At 35.2% G+C, this 23,231-nt stretch overlaps 1 protein-coding gene across 5 annotated transcripts in view; it reads left to right on the top strand.

Annotated features, from left to right (window-relative positions):
* Window positions 1-286: 286 nt before the first annotated feature.
* LOC110099246 (transcription factor MYB3R-5-like) overlaps window positions 287-23,231 on the top strand; it is a 49,716-nt gene continuing 26,771 nt past the window's right edge. Inside the window, exons 1-5 of one of the 5 annotated variants that reach the window (XM_028697355.1) lie at window positions 287-511; window positions 844-1,052; window positions 2,810-2,937; window positions 10,007-10,110; window positions 11,422-11,518. In XM_028697355.1, the coding sequence (XP_028553188.1) occupies window positions 940-1,052; window positions 2,810-2,937; window positions 10,007-10,110; window positions 11,422-11,518 (442 nt within the window). In that variant the 5' untranslated portion in view covers window positions 287-511; window positions 844-939. Of the gene's footprint in view, window positions 512-687; window positions 1,053-2,809; window positions 2,938-10,006; window positions 10,111-11,421; window positions 11,519-23,231 lie in introns of those variants that run through there. The other 4 variants (XM_028697353.1, XM_028697352.1, XM_028697354.1 and 1 more) reach the window with 4 other exon arrangements.

The following is a 23,231-nucleotide window of genomic DNA, read 5'->3' as shown; positions in this document are numbered from 1 at the left end:
TTTCATGGAAGTTTTTAATAACATTGTTTTTAATTATATCCCTAGAGAATGTAATAAAGTTGCAGATTATTGCACTCACCTAGCTTCCTTAGGTGATTTTTTGGGGACACTTTTTTAGGTATGGAACTCCCATCAAAATTTATTGACTTGATTAGGGAGGACCGTGATAGATTTATATTTTCTTGAGTTTCCTGTAATAGTTTATTTTATTAGCTATTAATACAATTTGCATCTTCATTAAAAAAAAAAAAAAAACCTCAATCTCAGCTGGGTCATTCCCATCGCATTATTATCTCCAACACAGAAATTTGAAATTTCTCTTTCGTTTGGGGCCTTAATCGGAACTTCTATGTCCATGCGATGATTTTCTATTCCTTGTCCTCTCCGACGAATCACTTCTTCGGCTCCTTCGTTGCTGTTCGACTTCGCTCCTTCGACGACGTCCCTTCAAATCGGATCTGAAACCACATCTCGTGACGACTAGGGGAGCTTGCTCTTGCTCGTTGCCAAGGTAGCCATATTTCTCTCTTTCGCGCGCTTCTTCCGGCCAAATCCTGTTAAATCCGCCGAACGACGGGATTTGAATTTAGGCGGATTTACGCCGTAAATCCGTAAATTCGGATTTACGCAGGCATCGGATTTACGCAGGCATCGGATTTAGGCGACCTCAAAAAACCGTTTGGGTGGATTTAGCGTAAATCCGACTTAAATCCCGCTGTAAATCCGTTACCAAACAGCCCCTAAGAGGAACCCTAATCGATTCGCTTACCGAACTCCTACTTTTGTAACTGCTTCGATCGCGAGCTCACGATCTCATCCTTCCTTTCCCCTCACAAACTTCAGGTTTCTCCTGAAGTTCTCTGACCAAGCTTGAAAAAAGAAGTTAAAGCGTTGTAGTTGTAAGACCTGATCCACGCTGTTGCTTGAAGCAGGAAAGAGATGGTTTTATACTTCAAGGCCCGGCCAGAGGTTGGGGACTACACGATCTACATGGGGCTGGACAAACACGAGAACGAGGAGCTGATCAAGTACGGATTTGCCGAGGACATATGGTAATATCTTGCATTTTCTTATGCTATTATTGATTGCTGATGCTGTAAAAACTGTTTTCATCGTCGAATGGGTACTTGCATGAATGCTGAGAAATTGGTGTGCTTTGATTCCTCTCCGCATGATACCGTTGCCATGTTGAACTGTTGATTGAAGAACTATTTGCTTGAGACCATGTAGAATAAGGTATGATACACTAGTGGCAACATGCTGTCACATGGATTTAATTTTGAAATATAATTTAGGTTTGATTTGGTTTTCGGATTTGGGTTTGAATTTTCTTGATCTGGGCTTTTTTGGAGGAAGTTTAGATTGCTCAAGGTGCTGTCCATAAGTCAATTTTTAATTGGTTTCTTTGAATCTTTCAAAATTCAAGTCAGTAGGCCAAATGGGTCTAGGAATTAGTTTCACTAACTCAACTTACAAGGGTATATGGTTTTTATGAAGATTTATTTTTTCCTTCAATTTTCATATATTTTCCTTCCGTCCTGCGTGTCTTTTGACAGTTTTTGGATATAGGTGAAATGTAAGGGCGTGTGTACAGTTTTTGGATATAGGTGAAATGTAAGGGCGTGTGTGTAGACATTCCTGAAGTCCAAGGGAACCGTAGGATCTGTGTTTTCAAATTTTTTTTTGAAAGGTTGATTTCAGATGTTTCTCTTATATTCTCTCAGTTTGAGTTGGTGTTCAGATAATCCAGTGGGAGAGATAGAGACCAAATAGATCATTAGAGATATTTCATGTGACTCAAAGGTTTGATGCCTTCCTTTGATGCGCTGTTTTAGCCTATGGTTATAGTCCACTGAAAACATTTGTTGCTTACAGTATGTTGGCAGGTTTTACCCTGTTTCTATCCAAATTTCCTTATTTTTGAGTAGTTTGATTAGGATCCTATTTCAACAGCATTGGGTTTAACTTGGTCTAGTTCTTTGTATGATAATGAATTGATATTATCAAAATTAACTGATTTTCTGTCTTTAGTTTTGGGAACTTTTTTTTTTTAATTTTTAAATGTGAAATATTGTGCTACATCTCAAATACCTGTGATTCCATAATCAAAAACTGATTACATCATGTAGTCATTGCATCTAAGTCCTGATTTGGCAATCTTCATTATGCGCAGAAAGAGCCACTCATGTAGTTTATTGTGAAATGACTATGATGAGGAAGATACCATGCTCAAGCTAATAAACTAGACTATCTTGTGTGGGATTTTAATAAGTTGGAATAACACCAAATGTAGACATTAGTGTTATTGCTTGTTGAAGGACTCATAAAATCATTTTATCTTTGGATATATTAGATGATGAAGATAAAATATCAACTTTAGTGCAGTCATCTTCTCTGAAAAGTTGAAAATCTATGACCATGTGCCTTTATAGTGTCTAATGCTTTGGAGTTTGAATGGCTATCACTCTTGACCACTTGAGCTGTTATGGAACTTAACTGGTTATATGCAACTCTTTTTTGCATCTCCTGCATCTTTTTGCTTTTACTTTTTTCGATGGCCAAGTTATCTGTCATACTGATTGACTATTATCTAGTGTTGGTTTAAAGTATTCTCAAGCCTTTATACATCAGCAGTTATTTTTGAATATTTTTTTGATCTTTAATGTTTTCTTTTTGGAAAATTTATTTTGTATAGATTTCCATCATTATATTAAGCCTTTTTTATGCTCAACTGTTTTTTCTATACTTTTTGATGCATTTTATTTGAAATTTATTTCATGTTCCTAAAACGCCAGCATCAATTTTACAGGTTTCATGTTGATAAGATGTCATCAGCTCATGTTTACTTAAGGTTGAACAAAAATCAAACAATTGATGATATTAGTGAAGGTTTACTAGAAGACTGTGCTCAGCTTGTCAAAGCCAATTCCATTCAAGGTAACACTTGGGGAAAATGATTTATAATTTCCTGAGGTATTGATGATCTTTAATCAACGACTTCAATAAAAATAAGACTTGTTTGCTAATTCAATTTCAAATCTTGCTCATGGAACCTTCACACTTTTTTCTTGGTATAGTTTAGGTTTTTAGAATGTGAAATTATTGTCATTAAATCGTAGTAATTTGTTTCCTAACGCAATAGCTACTTCAATTATTGAATGAATACAGTTGCTGATTGCCCATCATAAATATGGGCCCACGGAATTTAAATCTATTTCCTTCAAAAATTAGTTTGCCAAACTATCTTCTAATCCAACTTGAGCATAGGCATCAATTTTATTTGGAAGTATAATGAATAGAATAATGCGACATATTTTAGATTGGCCTAAAAATATTAAGTTAGCTTTGAAGAAGTTGCATGACAATAAAACATTGGATCTTGCTAAAATGACTGTTGATTGTGGGCTTATGGATGAAATCATTTAGTTTGATAAATCAATATTCTCAATGGATTTTGAAGGCTAAGATGATACCAAATGATTGTAGAGGAAGTATTTTAATATGTTACTCAAGAGCAAAGTAGATTTTTAAGATTATTGCAATTATAGAAGAGATGAGTTTATGAGAGAGAAAAGTTTAGGCAGAGCTTTATGGAACATGGACTTCATAGTTACGTTGATGCATAGTATAAATTTGGTTTTATGCTTGAAAGATCCACTATGGACATTATTTTTGTGCTAAAATAATTAGTGAAATTCCTATAGAGAGCAAAGAAAGGATTTTCATTGGGTATGTGAAAATTGATTTGGCATACATTAAAGAAAGTGCGTCAAAAGTATATTGAAGTTATTAAAATAGTTTGGTAGAGTATTGAATAGTATTAAAAGTAGTTGTAGAGTAACCACAAAGTTCCCAATCATGTTTGGATCACATTAAGGACAAGCTATGTTCGTATGCTTTTGCTTTAGTCATAGAGATGCTTATAAAAGATATTTGAAGTAAGTTGCATGTTTTATTGGGGTAAATGATAAATCTAGTCAATGAGGTATTAGTCAAAATAAGTGAAAAATTAGAATAATAGCGTGAATGTTTAGAAGTTAAAGGGCTCAGAATTAGTTGAATAAAGTTTATATATGTGATATGTAATTTTAATAGATGTGATATTAGAAATTATTAGCTAATATGATCAGAAAATAAGGTTCATGCTCATTTGTGATGTGTTGAAGTAACTTGGATCTTTATATTGAAGAATGATGAAATAGATAAGGAGTTAACTTCTAAAATAAGAGCTTGGTCATTGAAATGGAGAAATGCCTATTGTCTAATAAGAGATCGTGATAGTTTTAATCTAAATTTTAGAATATTGCGATTAGAGCAACAATGTATGGATATGAATGCCGTTGATAGAGAAGCCATTCATAGATAAATTCGAGTGTGACATAAATGAGAATTTTAGGATGGATGTGTTGCAAAATTAGGAAGGTTATATTATAAATTGATCGTATTAATGGGGGGAATGATCTCTACATTAGTTGAAATGGTTGTGAAAAATAGATTTAGGTGATTTGATCATGTATAATTAATGTAGTAGATGCACCAATAAGATGAGCAAATAAAATAAATGCTAATGATTAGGAAGAAAAATATGTAGTCCGAAGGTAATTTTAATAAATTTTTTATAAAATGTTAGTGAAGAGTATGTTATTTAACACATGTAGCATTAAGAAAGGACAATTGAGGAATGTGGGCCAGCCCTAAATAGTTGGGATAGTACTAGCCCAAAAAGATTGGATAAGGTTAATTATGATGATGTTTTTTAATCCTTGAGAGTACTTGCTATCTTTTTTTAAGGTCTTGAGGCCAAGAGAGGTACCATCAACAATTGTAAGAAGGTGGAGAAGAGTAGAGAGGTGGTTTATGTTTTGATTGGTTATATTGGTTGACTTGTTTAGACGAAAGAATTGTCATATACATTTTAGATAGATATACTGAAATTGAATTGCATGAAAGCAGGTTTATGATGAATGGAAATACAGTGGGTTGAGTTTATGACTGATAAATATATAGCTGAAACTAGCTTTAGGTAATGGCACATAAGAAGGATTCCATACATATTATGGGCCTTTATTGTACTTGTACCTCAGTGGCCAAGGAGGGAGAACTTAAAGTTATGCATAATTTGGAGATTAGTAGAAAGCAATAATTGGGATGGATATCGTGCATAGAAATAGCAAGCAAGCAACATGAATTGATTATTAGGTATCATTTATAATAAGCCCCTAATTGGTGAAATGGTATTTATTAATGGATCAATTTAGCACTGTCACTGTAGTTAACAAATAAACTAATTTTAGTAATAATAGATCTAGTGAGGGGATTGTGACTGACTTTGGGCGATCAAGTTATTAATAGGAACACACGTTTTAGATATCTTGGGTCTATTGTTTAGAGTGATGGTGAAATAGATGGGAATATTATTAGTATAATTCAAGTTGGATGGTTGAAGTGGAGGAATGCATCAGGCTTGTTATGTGATAGAAAGGTCCCTCTCAAATTGAAGAGAAAATTCTATAAGATGGTAGTGAAACCTGCAATGTTTTATGGTGCAGAATGTTGGCCATTAAAAGAGAAGCATTATATTAAGTTAAGTGTTGCAGAGATGAGGATGCTTAGGTGGATGAGTGGCTTTGCTCTTAAAGACATAATACAACATGACATATACGTGAACATGTTGGAGTTGCTCTAGTGGAAGATTAGATTAGAGAGAGTCGCCTTAGATGGTTTGGTTACATAAAATGGTGGACTTCTGATAACCCGATTAGGAAAGTAGATGCATTAGATTAGATTTATGTTAAGAAAGATAGAGGTATACCTAAAAAGGCTTGGTTCAAAAATATTAAAAATGACATTTCTTTATTAGATTTAGATGAGAATTTGACCATTAATAGGACACAATAGAGAAAAAATGATTCATGTAGCCGACCCCACATAGTGGGATAAAGGCTTGTTGTTGTTGTTGCATGGTCTTGAATGCCACTAAGGGGTTGTTTGGTTGCCTGGAAAAGGAATGCAGTGTAAAAGGATGCAATATAAAGGAATGTGGTGTAAAAAGAATACTTTGGAGTTGTTTGGATGATTGTAAAAGTAATGCATGACTTTAAATTTTTTTGTTTGGTTTGAACTTTGAAGTAAAATGAATGCAAGGTATGGTGTAAAAAGGTTGTGCCCGGGGTGGTTAGCGGTGGCAACATCTAGCGTTGGAGCGCCGTTGTGGTGTTGGCCGACGGTGGTAGGCGGGGTAGTCGGCCTTTGGCAGTTGCGGGCAATTGAGGGTGGTGGTGGTGGCCGACGGCGGTGGTCGACGGTGGAGGTCGACAATAGGATGGCGGTGGAGATGGTGGCTATCGGTGGTGGTCAAGCAAGCTTTTGAGCAGTTTAAATTATTCTCATTCAAAACTATGTGAGAAAGGTTTTCGTAAATATTAAATCCTAGTCGTCCCTTGGCATTTTGATCCTATGGCTTGGATGGGAATCCGTGGGAGGCTCACCTATTAAATCCTAGCCATCCCTTGGCATTTTTATCCCACGACTAAGATGGAAATCCATGGAAGGCTCACCTGGATCACGCTGATATCCTTCTATATTTATATGGCTGATTTATGAAGGATTATATTAGAATTATTTGTTTTTATTAAAATATCGTGTATAGATCTATAAATAGGGATAAGTTTATGTAATAAAATTTAGCCATTTCCCTCTTCCACTCTCTAAATTTAACATGGTATTAGAGCCTTCATTGCCTTTGTCGATATTATGAATTTTTTTGTATTATTGTGCATTTATTACCGACCTTCTCTTTTTGTTGTTATCTTATCTATAACCAGCGCAGCCTTTATTGTTGCCTTGCTTGATATAGCCTTCATCGCTGCTCTGTCGCCGCAATGTTTGAAGCAAATTCCTTCCAAAGCTTTGACCGAATGGAGGACTTTATGTTGCACCAAGGAAGAGATCTCCAAAATATGCAACCTTTATGTAGCTTTATTGAGAAAAATTATTTGAAATGGTCTCAATTTGTGAAGACCTATTTTAAAGGAAAAGAAAAGATGCATCACCTCCTTGGGGTAGGACAAAAGAAGAAGATCCTAATTTTTGGGTATGGGATGAAGCAAAATAAAGTAAAATATTATTTTAGGATTAGATGGGGGCATTTAAAGAATATCAATAAAAATATTTTTGAGAGTAAAATACTAGATCTTAAGATTTTGTCTGTGCATGAGGAAGCTAATGTTATTTGGGAAAAAGTAGCTAGTGATATTAAGAAATGTTGCAAAAGATCTGCTTGGATTATTAAAATGAAAAGCTCATAATAATAAAAATAGTTTGTATTGGAATCAAAATGTTTAAGAAAAGATAAAAAATTAGAAGCTTTGTTATCAAATTTGATTTAAATGTTAAAATTCTGATAATTGGGAAAGATATAAAGAGCTCGTAAGGAGTTTACAACAACAACATCAAGCCTTTATCCCACTACTGTGGGGTCGGCTACATGAATCCTTTTTCTCCATTGTGTCCTATTAGAAGTCAAACTCTCGTTTAAATCTAATAAAGAAAGGTCATTCCTAATATTTTCTAACCAATTCTTTTTAGGTCTACCCCTACCTTTCTTAACATAAGTCAAATCTAATACCTCTACTCTCCTAACCGGGTCATCGGAAGGCCGCCGTTTTATGTGACCAAACCATCTAAGGCGACTCTCTCTAATCTTATCTTCTATTGCAGCTACTCCAACCTTTTCACGTATATGCTCATTTCGTATCTTATCTCTAAGGGTAAAGCCACTCATCCACCTGAGCATCCTCATCTCTGCCACACTTAACTTAGTATTATGCTTCTCTTTTAATGGCCAACATTCGGCACCATAAAGCATTGCAGGCCTCACTACCATCTTATAGAATTTTTCCTTAAGTTTGAGGGGTACATTTCTATCACATAACAAGCCCGATGCATTCCTCCACTTCAACCATCCAACTTGAATTCTGCTGATAATATCCCCATCTATTTCACCATCACTCTGAATAATAGATCCAAGATATCTAAAATGTGTACTCTTATTAATGATTTGATCGCCCAAAGTCACAATCCCCTCACTAGGTCTATTACTACTAAAATTACACTCCATATATTATGTTTTAGATCTACTCAAGCGAAAACCTTTAGACTCTAAGGTTGACCTCTATAATTCAAGTTTACCTTCAACTCCCTCTCTAGTCTTATCAACAAGAAGAATATCATCAGCAAAAAGCATACACCAAGGTACATCCTCTTGCAAATGTCTAGTGAGACCATCCATAACTAAAGCAAAAAGATAAGGGCTTAAGGCTGATCCTTGATGTAACCCAACCAAAATAGAGAAATACTTGGTCAATCCACCTGTGTTTGAACACAAGTAATAACTCCTGCATACATATCTTTAATGATTTGAATATAAGCATTATTGACTCCTTTCTTTTCAAGAACTCTCCATAGCACTTCTCTTGGAACTTTATCATATGTTTTTTCTAAATCAATAAATATCATATGTAGATCTTCCTTATTTTCTCTATATTTCTCCATCAAACCTCTTAATAAATGTATGGCTTCCATAGTCGACCTACCCGGCATGAATCCAAATTGATTTTGAGAAACATTAGTATTACGCCGCAACCTCTGCTCCATAACTCGCTCCCATATTTTTAAAGTATGACACATTAACTTAATACCTCTATAATTCGCACAATCTTGTGCATCACCTTTATTCTTAAAACTATGGATTAACACACTCATTCTCCACTCATCTGGCATCTAAGGAATGCAAAGATTTTAGCTTTTAATGATTTATATAATAGATTAGCTACTAAAGAGGGCGATATATATATTTATAAGTTAGCCAAACAATGAGTAGTAAGGATTTAGTTCAAGTGATGGAGATCAAAAAGTTCTTTTATTAAAAGAAGATATTCAACAAAGGTGGATGAGATATTTTTATATAATTTTTCAATGAAAATTATGAGAATACGATTGACTTTAGTTACCTTAGCACCATAAATGAAAATAAAGATTTTTGTTTTTTTTGACGTAATAGTAAAACCTAAGTTAGAGAAACTTAAAAAAAAAAAAAAGACTTGTGAAGAAGTAAAAAAGCAACATATTTTGCTAGAATTGTGCTGAAGCAGAATTTAGAGTAATGACTCATGGACTCATGACATTTGTGAAGAAATGTGATTAAGAAGACTTCTTAATGAATTATGGACTCTATAGAAGAACCAATAAAATGACTATGTGAAATTCAAGTTGAAGTAATTATTGCAAAAAACCTTATTCACATTTCTCCATGATCAGACCGTACATGTTGAGGGTGACAACCAGCATTTTATTGAGGGAAAGATTCGTGATATGATTGTTTCTATCCTATAAACTCCAACTTATCTTCCAAGTATTGATATCCTAAACAAAGTCCTCACCAAATTAAGTTTGAAAATTTAAATTTCCAGCAGATAATGTTAAATATTTACCACCCAGCTTGATGGGGATAATAGAAAATCAAGAATATATGTTAAATCTGCAAGGGAATTTGGTCTACTCCGAAATTATGAATAAATGTATATGAATTCCTATATTTCTTCTCCAACTTTCTTTTTCACTCTTTCTTCTGTTTTTGATTATTTACCTTTATTTTCATGCATCTCTGGATTCAGGAGTATTTTTTCCCTTTGTTTTAGCGTCTTAAATGTCTGTCTTTCTTTTTTATTTTTATAATTTTCCCTGCTCTTCTTATGGACTTCATATTCACTGTTTTGGGAATGAGAGACAATTCTTGTGCTCTACCTTTTTTTTCCCTTCACTATTCATGCCATAGCTTTGGTTTATTAATGTAATCCAAATCATATAAATACTCATTAAAATTTTTTCATGCTTGGACCTAATTTTGGTAATCTTTTTTCCTCTCTATTTTTTTCCTTTTTGGCGGGACTTCATTATTTTTTTCATTACGCTCATTAGTAGTTTTATTACTGTTTATGATTTGTAGGAAATAAGGTGAATAATGTAGATGTTGTCTATACTCCATGGTATAATTTGAAGAAGACTCCTTCAATGGATGTTGGGCAGGTTGGGTTTCACAATTCTAAAATGGTGAGCACTACTTTTATCAGTTTGGTAAAGTCTGAGCTTTTTATAGCGTCATCCACTTATATCTATGGTTGTTGCAGCTTCTTTGAAACATGGGCATCTTTATATTTGCTTCTGAAATTCATTCATAAAGCTGATCTCATCTAATTGTGTTAATATGATGGTGATGATGCTAATAATATATGTGAATGTTGATGGGATATTCCAATTATACAGTTTCTCTTTATTTCTTGTTCATGCTTATGATGCTTATGTTTTAAAGCTGGCCATTCAAATAGATAATAATTATCATGGACGAGTGATCTACTTGAATTTGCATGGGGATGCTTCAATAATTAATATCACTAGAATTATTATCTCGTTGATGACTGATCTGTCCTGTTACTTTGCTTTATTAGTTTGGGCACATTCTGGTTAGTTCAACTTTTATTTCTTCGAAAGAAACTCTTTCCATTCATTTTTTTTAGAGTTGATTTTTTTATGGCTACAATTGCGTGCACCTGGCCTTATTTTAATTTTAAAATATAAAAAGTTTGGATTCAATTCTGCCTGTTAACTTTTTCATCTTGTATATTAAACAATGAATGTTCTTATGCATGAAATTTGTTTAAAGCAAGGAAATGATGTTCAAAAGGAAGAGTTTTTTAACAGATAGTGGTTCTTGATTAATTTGGTTGACCGTATTTATATTAAAACCAATCACTTCTAAATCTGGAGTAATAAGTTGAACATTTCATGCTATGTAGGTTTATTAACGTCTATTGTTTTCTATTTTAATTTGTCTCTGTAACAATAATTCGTTTCAAGTGAACTCTAGTTTGCTTAACTGATCTTAGAGCATCCTGCTATTATCACTGTGGCTATAATATGTGTTCAAGGGAACACCGGTTTGGATAGTGCACACATTGTTCGCACTAATAATGCAGAAGCACCTATAAAATGATAAATAGATCTGCTAGTCGTGAGGATGCATCTACAAACCCCCTCCTATTTTTGTGCGTGTGGTCCAAACAGCAACAATCTGGGTTCCATTTCTAGCAGGGTTTCCCTGTTTGATCCGAGCTCTGCAGATATCTATATTCTCTGCATTCAATTTTCTTTTCATTATTTGATAGGCTAATTTGGCTAGTTGGGTCTCAGAGCCTCTGTCTTGGTTTTGGTAACTCATTTTTGCTTCTAAAGTTTTTCGCAAACTTTAGTGTCATTACCAGTCTCTTGCTGTTGTTATTTGCGGTTTTAATGTATATATTACACTTCTTCTGTTTACTATGTATGTATGCTATTTTAGATATTGTTATAAGCTAATGCTACCAGCTTTTTAAGGTCCGTACCGTGAGAGTTGAGAAACGTGTAAATGAGATTGTCAACAGACTGAATAAGACAAAAGTGGAGAGGAATCCAGATTTGAAAGGTATAGTTGCACAGTTATTTGAAATAGCTTTCTTATTTGTTCTTTCCTTTCTTATCAAAAGTAATGCTATTAATTGTGTTCGAGGTAATATAGTAATTTGTATGTTTTCATGGATATATTAACCAATATATGTCTTGTTTTCTCGAATCTGGGAGAAGTTGAGCTTTTTTGACATTTTGACCTTACGAATCTAAGATAAACATACTTTTCTTTTTAATACATTTTTTGCTGTTGGCTGATGTAATTCTCTGAGGATATCCTTCTAAATTTGCATTGCTATCATTTTAGTTGCAATCTGTATGCAAATTTTCTTATCCATCAAGATCAATTTTGTACCTCAATTCTATCACATGTTTTTTGATAAAGTTGTATCCAAGGTTGTGAAAATCGGACCAGACAAAGAACCGGATGAAGGAGAGGTTAACAGTTTGATCGTTCATTTGGATTTGAATCGGATGAAGTGATAAATACCAAATTTATTTAAATATAATATAATTGACATAATAATAACTCAATCAATTCAAGCGTGTGACCAAAAAAAAAACAATTATGAAGATGCAGGTTGATTATCTAGTGGTTCCATTCTAAATTCCCCAAAATTATTGTCATAATAATCAATTAGTGCAAAAACCAATCCAAATAATGAAGTTGGTACTATTAAACATCAAAGCACTACAATTTGATTGAGAATGGAGGATTCCAATATAAAGCAATCAGTTGTAAGATGAAGGCACAAGCATCTAAGAAATCTATCAAGAACAAAATGAATAACTAAAATACAATCAAACAAACTTTGGATCTTTGCATAGTAGCACCCATGATTGTTGTCAATAGTATAAATAATTTGTAATATTTTTTTGTCACATGTGCACTTAAAAAAGTGTATTGCTTGTATGTGTTTTATGAAAAAAAAAAGACTCTTTCTTAGTCTCATTGTGCTATGAGTGTACAATTTCTTGCTATTTTTAGCTTCTTACACATGGATGTTTCATACTTGTTGCCTAAACTACATTTATTTGAAGAATCACAATACAAATAAGAAACAACAACAACAAGCCTTTATCCCTAGATGTGAGGTCGGCTACATTAATCCTTTTTCTCCATTTTGTCATGCTAAGGGTCAAATTCTCATCTAAATATAATAATGAAAGGTCATTTCTAATATTTTCTAACAAAGTCTTTGTAGGTCTACCTATACCTTTCTTAACATATGTCAAATCTAATACATCTACTTTCTTAACTGGGTCATTGGAAGGCCCTTGTTTTATGTGACCAAACAATCTAAGGAGATTCTCTCTATCTTAACTTCCATTGGAGCTACTCTTACCTTTTCACTTATATGCTCATTTCATGTATTGTCTTTAAGAGTAAAGCCACTCATCCACTTGTGCATCCTCATCTATACAACATTTAAGTTAATATTATGCTTCTCTTTTAATGAACAACATTTTGCACCATAAAGCATTGCAGGTCTCACTACCATCTTATAGAATTTTCTCTTAAGTTTGAGAGGGACTTTTTCTATCAGATAACAAGCCCAATGCATTCCTCCACTTCAACCATCCAATTCGAATTCTACTAATAATATCCCCATGTATTTCACCATCATTTGAACAATAGACCCAGTATATCTAAAATATGTGCTCTTATTAATGACATGATCGTCCAAATCCAAAGTCACAATCCCCCACTAGATATATTATTACTAAAATTATGCTCCATATATTCAATTTTAGATCTACTCAAACGAAAGCCTTTAGACTCTAAGGTTGACCTCCATAATTCAAGTGTACCTTCAACTCCATTTCTAGTCTTATCAACAAGAAGAATATCATCAGCAAAAAACATATCCCAAGGTACAACCTCTTGCAACTATTTAGGGAGAACATCCAAGGCTAAAGTAAAAAGATATAGGCTTAAGGTTGATCCTAATTGAAATAGGAAAATACTTGGTCAAACCACCTTGTGTTTGAACAGAAGTAACAAATCATGCATACATATCTTTAATGACTTAGAATATAAACATTATTAAGCCCTTTCTTATGTAGAACTCTCTATATCACTTCTCTTGGAACTTTATCTTATGGTTTCTCAAAATCAATAAAAATCATATATAGATCCTCCTTATTTTCTCTATACTTCTGCATCAAACCTCTCAATAAATGTATAGCTTCTATAGAAGACCTACCTGTCATGAATGCAAATTAATTTTGAGAACATTAGTGTTGCACTGCAACTTATGCTCCATAACTCTCTCCCATATTTTTAAAGTATGACACATTAACTTAATTCCTCTATAATTCACACAATCTTGTGCATCACCTTTATTTTAAAAATAGGAATCAACACACTCATTCTCCACTCATTTGACATTTTTTTAGTCTTTGAAATAATATTAAAAGGTTTAGTAAGCAAAGAAATTCCTTCATCTCCTAAACATTTTCACACATCTATTGGAATATCATTTGGTCCAACTGCTTTTTCACACTTCATTTTCTTTAAAGTCTCTTTAAATTCGGTTTTACTAAGGCATAAAAAAAAAATCTTTATTTTCATTTAGGGTGCTAAGGTCACTAAAGTCAATTGCATTCTTATTATCTTCATTAAAAAGTTTAGTAAAATATCTCATTCATCTTTGTTGAATATCCTTTTCTAGTAAAGCACTTTTTTATCTCCATCTTTAATACACTTCACTTGAACTAAATCCTTACTACTCCCATCTCTTTGTTTAGCAAACTTATACCTATATCTTTCGCCCTACTTATTATCTAATCTATCATATAAATCATTAGAAGTTAAAATCTTTGCATTGAAATTTGCTTTCTTAGACTCATTAAGTGTCTCTTTATTATCAGAGTTTTTACAACTAAATTAATTTTTATAATAAATCTTCTTATTTTTTATTTTTTCTTTCACATTTTGATTCCACCACAAATTATTATTTTTTCTATTATGAGCTTTTCCCTTTGATATTCCAAGCATATTTTTTGCAGCATTCACATTATCACAAGCTAATTTTTTCCACATAACATTAGCTTCTTCATGCATAGATAAAATTTTAAGATTTAGAATCTTTCCCTCAAAAGTATTTTTGTTAATATTTTTTGAATGCCCCATCTAATTCTAGAATAATGATTTACTATATTTTTTCCCCTTCATCTTAAAGTCCAAGACTAATAAGTTATTTTGAGTACATACACTCGGAATAACTTTATAGTTTTTGCAATCTAAACGATCTATTTTTCTCATAAGAAAAATAATCAATCTGAGTTTACTATATCCATTCTTATAAGTAATGAGATGCTCATCTCTTTTCTTAAACAGTGTATTAACAATTACAAAATCATAAGCTAAAGAAAACTTACCATCTTCATTAGTCGCTCCAAAGCAATAACCACCATAAATGGTTTTAAAATCATCTACCTCTCTACAACGTGTCTATTTAAATCTCCTCTAATAAAAATGTTTTCTTCAAGAGGTATCATTTGTATTAATTATTATATGTCATTCCAAAATTTTAATTTTGAACACATATCCAAACTTTCTTGAGGATTATAAGCGCTTATAATATTAATATCTTAGCATCCACAACAATTTTTAAAGCTTTAATTATATATTCAATTCTATTAATTTGTATAATAATATAACTTAACATACAACTTTCTACAACTTACTCTAATAACCTCCTTCTTCCTTTCTCCAATAACTGAACATATAACCTTCCATAGGGCTGCAAGCGAACCAAACGTTCGACGAACTACTCGTTGTTCGGTTCGATTAAAGCTCGTTCGTGATCGTTTAATTAACTAACAAACAAACTTGAACAATATTTTAAATACTCGATTCTTAAATAAACAAGCTTGAACACTAATGCGTTCAGCTCGTTTATGTTCGCGAACAACATCAGTTGATGTTCATGAACAAGCTCGATAAAAAGCTTGATTCGGGTTCGATTAAAATCGCTCGATGAAAACTTAAATAATATGTTATTATAAATTTGATAAATATACATAATATAAAAACTTTAATTATAACATAATAATATAATTATTTTTTATTAATAACAAGAAATATTTCATATTTTTCCATGTTTGTTAGATTGTCTGTTTAGGATGTTCATGAACAAATTTAAGGTTTGCTTGTTCAACAGATTGTTTGCGAAATATGTTCACGAACATAGCTTGTTTAAAGCTCGATAAGCACTAAACAAACGAACATGAACCAAACATGAACCAAACATGAACACCCTTAAATTAAATGAACCAAACATGAACACAAATAATAAAGCTCGAATCAAACACGAATCAAACATGAACAAGCTAATGTTAAACAAACACAAACATGAACACTCACATACTCGGCTCGGCTCGGTTCGTTTGCAGCCCTAACCTTCCACATCTTACTTCTCTACTCACTCACAACAACAAACACTCTTCCTCTAGCAAAACAACCCCACTTCCACCAACTACAACCTCTGATGAGGACATCCGACCGTGGAAAGTTTATCAGAGAAGGGGCCGAAGATCTACGACCATGATTGAACTACTTTATTTTTGAGTTCTTATTTGTAGTTGATTTATTTATGCATTTTTTCATTTTTACCTTCACTTGAGGGAGTAGGATCATGTGACCCCAGGGGACACTTTCATATTTAGATTTGTTATTGTATTTTGGCTATTATAGCCCCCTCTTTGGGGGATGATGATTATTATAAAAATTTTTGCACTTTGTGTTTTGTGAGAGCTCGAAAGTTCTTGTGAGAGTTGAAGTCCTTAGGTGAGGGTAACCGGTAACATATTACCTATCAGCTGCATGAAACGTCCAGGCTCATGGTCCACCTTCTCCACCAACTTCCCCTTCCTCTCCAAGCCGCCACCCCATCCTCCTCTTCCTCCATTGGCCGAAATTCCCACACCTAAACCCTAGGCCGAATTCCCCCATCCTCACTTTCTCCATTGTTCGAAAACCCCCATCCCCTTCCCACTTAACCGCTGGCCACCTGCCCTCCAAACCCCACCATTCATACCTTCTCAAGCCAAAGGCCACCCAAGCCCCAAATTGCCTCCACAATTCCCACCCTTCAATTCATACTTTCCAAATTTAGGACATCATAAATTACGAAAGTGTTCAAATTCAAATCTTAATTATTTTAAATATGAAATTGCTTTTTTAAAATAAATGGATTAAATTAGGAAAGATTCTTATTCATATCAATTTGAATTTTGAATAGGAGATACTCTAAATCTCCTTTCCTAATTTAAAATTTCAAACTTAGCAACCCCATCGAGCCCCATCAAGGCCCCGTCTAAATTATTTGAAAAGATTCAAATTTAAATTTCTTCAATAAATTGCTCCCAATTAAATTTCATATTTGGGGAATTATCTTAGATTCTATTTACCTAAATTGGGAGTCTATGTTTGGCAACTCAATTAAACCCCCAACCACCCTTCCCACTGATTGCTAGCCGCCCCCCTATTTTCCCTCCTCTTCCTACTTTTATCTTTCCAATTATTTCTCTCCAAATTAATCACCTTCAACCGGAAGATCAATTCCTCACCCCATGGTTGCTCTTAGCGCTTGACCACTTCTCTTCTACAGTTCCCAGCTGCTGTCCTCATGCTTCACAAAGATTTCCTGGACAATTAACGTTGTTGTCCAGAGATTTCAGCAAAGACCACTTGCTGTCCCGTTGTCCGGAAACCCCTTGTTTGCTGTCCAGAAGTTCCAGCATCCAATAGTTTGCTGTCCTGCTGTCCAGGACATTTAAGTTTGCTGTCCAGAGGTCCCAGCACACATTTCCTTGCTATCCCGCCGTCCAGAACGCTCTAGCTTGCTGTCCGGAATTGTGGGAAAACTTGGTATTGCTGTCCTTCCGCAGAAGCCACCCAAAACCCACCACCGAGACTCTATATCTTCTTCCTTGCGGTTCTACATCAAGCTTAGAAACTTGATAAAGGTGAACTCTCTTCCGAACCCTTTTATCATCCAACTCCTCCTCGATTGTGGCATCATTTGAGTCATGAAAACTTCTCCGCTCAGCCCTTACTCATGAGTATGTATGAGGGATCTTGATAGTGACTAATCTAAATATTAATCAAGGGATTTTCTTTGAAAGCTCCACAAACACAACATTATATTTGATTTGATTATTCTATGCTCTTATTATTAGCTCATAATCGATTGCATGCATCAAATCATTGTTTTATTGTTTTCAATCTCTTTTTTAAGTTGCAAGAAGTTGGTTATTTGCTATTGCTCACTCGTAAGCGTGTAATTTTAAAGATAATAGCATTTCATGTTCATGTAGTTCTACATAACCTCCACTCACAGAACAATTTTAGCATGAATAAGATAAGAACACAGGTAAAGGAAATTGTAGAGAGAAATGCTCTGAGGTAATTTCTATATTCATTTGAAATGCTATAGTGCTGATTACATTCTTTGGTCTGTTATATAAAGTAGCGCAAGAGTGTGTGACTTTACACGTTTAGGTTAATGATTTATCTGCGTTGTTATTGTTGAACTACTGGATGCTCCTGTTGCTGTTTGTTGTCAGAGGTAGTGGGATTGGCTGCTTTTAGACGGCAGCCTGAGGTCCAGCTTAGACTCTCCCTGTACTCTTTCTCTTCAGATCTCCTATCAATCTCTGTTCAGTGATGAAAAGTTGTCAACTAGATGTTCACACGTTTGTGACTCTAACACATCATGTGGAAGAACTTCGTTAGAGAGCTATATTGTTACTCCAAGAACCCTAACATCAAATCCTAAGTGAAAAGCCAATGAATAAATTATAAATAAAATAGAGGAAATATGTCAAATATTAGCTATGAAAAATATTGAGAAGAATAGCCATCACAAAAAAGAACAATTCAAGTCCTAACGACCCTAATCCCCTGTTCACTTCGACATAAAGATCGCATATTAGGAAAGTTCTCACCTTTTTGAACAAGAGAGATCTAGGCGATCCAATATTCTGACATGAGAGACCGATATTGCTTGCCAGCAGAAAAAGTTTCAAATTAGGGTGAGAATACGTGATAGAGATAGAGAGACATATAGAGAGAGTGAAGAAGAAGAAGAGACGTGGGGGTTTCTATTAGATTTATTACACACTATCACTCTCTTAGTTCATGTCCTAAAAGGGCGTTGTCGAGAACCATCTTTAAAAGTCTTGCTATGGCTCTGAGATCGAACGATGGGCAGCCTATAACGAATAGAAGATCTCTGTCGTCGGTTGATATGGAGGCCAAGGTTTTCAACTGATGCATAAATTTGAATCTCGAAGAATTTTCGGTCAATAGTTAACTGGGTTATCGGCTGGACTGATTTGGATCCTTGCCGTTCGATTGGGAGTTCGACGTCAGTCGATGGTCCGGTGTCAGTCGGTGGTCCGGCGTCAGTCGTTGGTCCGACAGAAATTCGGCGTCATTCGGTGGTCCGACAGAAGTCCTGCGTCAGTTGGTGGTCCGGTGGAAGTTCGGTGTCACTCAATGACTCTCTGAAAATCCAACGGTAGTTGAGGAGGACCAAAGTGGCAAGAGTGATCTCTGATCTCTCTCTTGCATCCTCTCCCCATTTCATGAGAAATGACGGGTCAATTTATAGATTTTCTAGAGTGACATGACTTGTAAATAGTGAAAGATCAAGGGTAAGTTGGGAGTGGTTTGCATGGACAACCGATGTTGTTTTCTTTGATTATGAACTATTTTGTAGACATTTGAATGACTTATTGATGTTAGAATTCAGCATCTTGGATTCGTTGGATTTGTCTCATCGAGCTGCTCGATTCAACTATAAGCATGCCATTTTTGGAAGTTGTTTGGTAATCTAAATTGTGGCTTGAACCTTTCAAAAGCACTTCGGGTCTTTAATTTGAATCCATTTGTGTTCGAATTGAGTTGAATTTGGTGTCGTTGGGTTGTATTTCCAAGACGTTCGGTTCGACTGTAAGTTTGCTGAAATTGGAGTTCAAATGGTCCTAATTTTAACTTTGGAAGTTTCCAACATGATTTTGCCTCGAGATTCGTGCCTGATCAAGATAAATTTTTTATGAAATATGACTCATAAACATATTATTACATTCAACTAATAATATAATTGTTAAATTTGTAATATATATGCCGGACACGGGACAAAATTTATGTAGATTTGCTAGTTAAATCCTTCTCCCAATCGAACGGCCAGGATCAAAGTCAGTCCACTCGATTACCTAGACAACTATTGGCCGGCAATTCCCAATAATCAGCCGTTGGGATTAAAATTTATGAAGCGGTCGGAGGCCTCAATCTCCTCCGTATCAACCGATGGCAGAGATCTCTTATTCATTATAGGCTTCCCATCATTCGATCTCAGAGCCATATCACGACTTTTAAAGATGATTCTCGACAACACCCTTTTAGGACATGAACTAAGAGAGTGATAGTGTGTAATAAATCTAATAGAAACCCCCACATCTCTTCTTTTCTCTTCCTCTATATCTCTCTTTCTCTATCGTGCGTTCTCACCCTGATTTGAAACTTTTCCTACCGGCAAGCGATATTGGTCTCATGTCAGAATATTGGATCGTCCATATCTCTCTTGGTTGGAAAGGTGAGAACTTTCCTGATTTGCGATCTTGATATTGTGGCGAACAGGGGATTAGGGTTGTTGGGATTTGAATTATTCTTTTTTCGTGATGACAACTCTTCTCATTATTTTTCTGAGCTAATATTTGACATATTTCCTCTATTTTATTTATAATTTTTTCATTGGCTTCTCAATTAGGACTTGATATTGGGGTTCTTGGAGTAACAATATCGCTCTCTAACGAGGTTCTTCCATATGATGCGTCAGAGTCACAAATGTGTGGAGATCTGGTCGACAACTTTTCATCGTCGATCGTTGATTGATGGGAGGTGTGAAGAAAAAGAGTGCAAGGAGAGTCCAAGCTGGCCCTCGGGCTACCGTGTAAAAGCAACCAATCCCACTACCTCTGACAACAAGCAGCAAACTCCACAACAGGAGCATCAAGACATTCAACAATAACAACCCAGAGAAATCACTAACCTACACGTGTAAAGTCACACACTCTCACACTACTTTATATAACAGACCAAAGGATGTCATCGATATTGTAGCATTTCAAATGAATACAGAAACTGCCTCAAAGCATTTCTCTTTGCAATGTCCTTTACATGTGTTCTTACTTTATTCATGCTAAAACTTACAAAACAATGATTCAAATACATCTCCAACTTTATGCCAAATTTGCAACAAAAGGGGCCACATAGTAGCTTAATGCTGGCACAGGTTCAACATCAATTACACACCAAATCCACAAACCACATTATCTAAGACATTGGTGGCCAGTACTTCCACACCCTCTGAAGACTAATTCCTTGATTCAGGTGCAATGTCTCACCTCACGCCTCATCTTGACAATATACAACAACCGACACAATATTGTGGATCGGACAACATCACAATCAGCAATGGTGCAACTCTTCCAATTGCACACTCCTGTACGAGAATCTTACCAACTCCCAGACATAAGTTATCCTTATCCTCTATTGAACATGTTCACAATCTCAAGCACAATCTACTATATGTTTCCTCTCTTACATCTGACGATAACGTTTCCATTTCATTCTCATCATCCGACATCACTATCACAAACTTGAAGACCAACCAAATCTTGCTAGCGGGTCCTTGCAGAAATGATCTCTACTGAATTAAATCACCCTCCACATCCTCCAGCACTCTTCTATGGCATAATCACTTTGGTCATTCACCCCACCAAGTGCAGTGCAAAATCTCACTGCAGAACAAGCATCTTCGCATCCCTACATCTATCAGTTTTTTGTTCTAATTGTACGGTCTCAAAAGGCCAAAAACTTGTTTTTCATAGTTCTAATACTACTGTTTCTTCTCCATTAGATTTACTTCACTCTGATGCATGGGGACCTTCCCCTGTTATTTCTCATCAAGGGTTTAAATACTACCTGCTACTAATTGACGAGTTTTCAAAGTTCACTTGGCTATTCCCCATGACTTACAAAAATGAAGTCTCTCAATTTTTTTATAAAATTTAAAACACTCATTGAAAATCAACTTTCCATGAAAATCAAATGTCTCCGCACCGACGGTGGCTCCAAATATCTCAACCATGAACTTGTCCAATTTCTCCAAGCAAATGGTATTCATCACAAATTTCATGCGCTTATACCCCCGAGCAAAACGGCAGTGCCGAATGCAAGAATCAACACATCATAGGAATAACTCGCACTCTCCTTCATACATTCAATCTTCCTCCTTCATTCTAGCCGGACACAACACTCACATCAACCCACTATCAATCGCTTACCCACTATAACCACAAATAACATATCACCGCTACAGCTCCTCTATAACAAAGTACCCAATTATTCTCTTCTACGCACCTTCGGCTGTGCATGCTACCCATGGAAACCACCCTCACAACGACAAACTAAATTCCAGAGCCACCCCATGTATATTGATGCGAGCAAGAGATACAGGGGACCCTATATCTCTCGATCACAAAAGACACGACGGACTTCTACGGACGAAATGACTAAAGATGAGAAAAGAGACGAGAACAAACTCTTACATTTCAAATTAAAGAAATTAAAGAAATTAAAAACACAAACTCGACTTGAAATAAAATGACGACACCCTAAAGTTGCTGCACTTAGAGAAGAAAGATACAGGTGGAGTGGCATTTGCGGAGAGACGAAAGAGGTTAGAAGCCCGAGAAGAAAGGTTGGAAAGAGCCCGCAGGATTTCCGGAGGGGATGAGGAAGAAGGCTGGAAAGAGCCCGCGGGATTTCCAAGCAACCCGTAGGTTAACAGATTTTTTTCCAAAAATCAAATATCATTTACTACTTCAAACAATACATAACCCCTCATATTTATAGGTATGAAAGGGGAATACAAAAGGACACATTACATAAATTTAACACATATACCTAAGCATTAAAAGCATGGGAATCTCCCCCCAAGCTCACGGTTTAACACCCAAACCAGGAACCAAGGAGACAGCCACGGGAGACGAAGGAACCGCACGGACCAAAGAGCCACGGCCACGGGAAACGAAGGAACCGCACGGACCAAAGAGCCACGGCCACGGGAGAAGGAGCCCAGCCGTGAGATCCCAAGAGGCAAACATAAAAATCTTAAAAACCTTGGTGGAAACCAAGGGGTCATACATAGGAATACTAAACACCACACTTGGGATTCCAAAAGTCCCATTGGAAACCCAAAAGACTATAACATAAAAAGCCTAAAAATATTTAATTAAAATATAATAAATGAACTAAAATGTTAGCTCATAATGAGCTAACCCTTAGTTCAATAAATGAACTAAAGTCCAGCTCATAAATGAACTAAAAGTTCAGCTCAAATATGATAAACTACTAGACTCAAGGGAAGCCAAAATATGATTTATTTTGGACTAGTGTTGACCCCCCCTTTGTCTACATCAGACTCCCCTTCTTGCAAACTCAGCTCCTGATGAGTTGGTTGTTGATTCCCTTGAGGAGGTGCATACTGTTCATCCAGCTCTTTGAGTTTCTCACCAAATCTCTTCAAAATTTCTTCCTGTTCCTTTTCGAACTGTTGTTGTAGATATCTTTTGTACTTCTCGAATTTTTGATCATATAGGAACATGTGATACTGAAGTTTGTATAAACGATCTTGAAGTGGATCCGTTGAGTC

Source organism: Dendrobium catenatum, unplaced genomic scaffold, assembly GCF_001605985.2.
Source record: "Dendrobium catenatum unplaced genomic scaffold, ASM160598v2 fragScaff_scaffold_920, whole genome shotgun sequence".
Taxonomy (NCBI): Eukaryota; Viridiplantae; Streptophyta; class Magnoliopsida; order Asparagales; family Orchidaceae; genus Dendrobium; species Dendrobium catenatum.
This window is presented reverse-complemented; position numbering and strand designations above follow the sequence as displayed.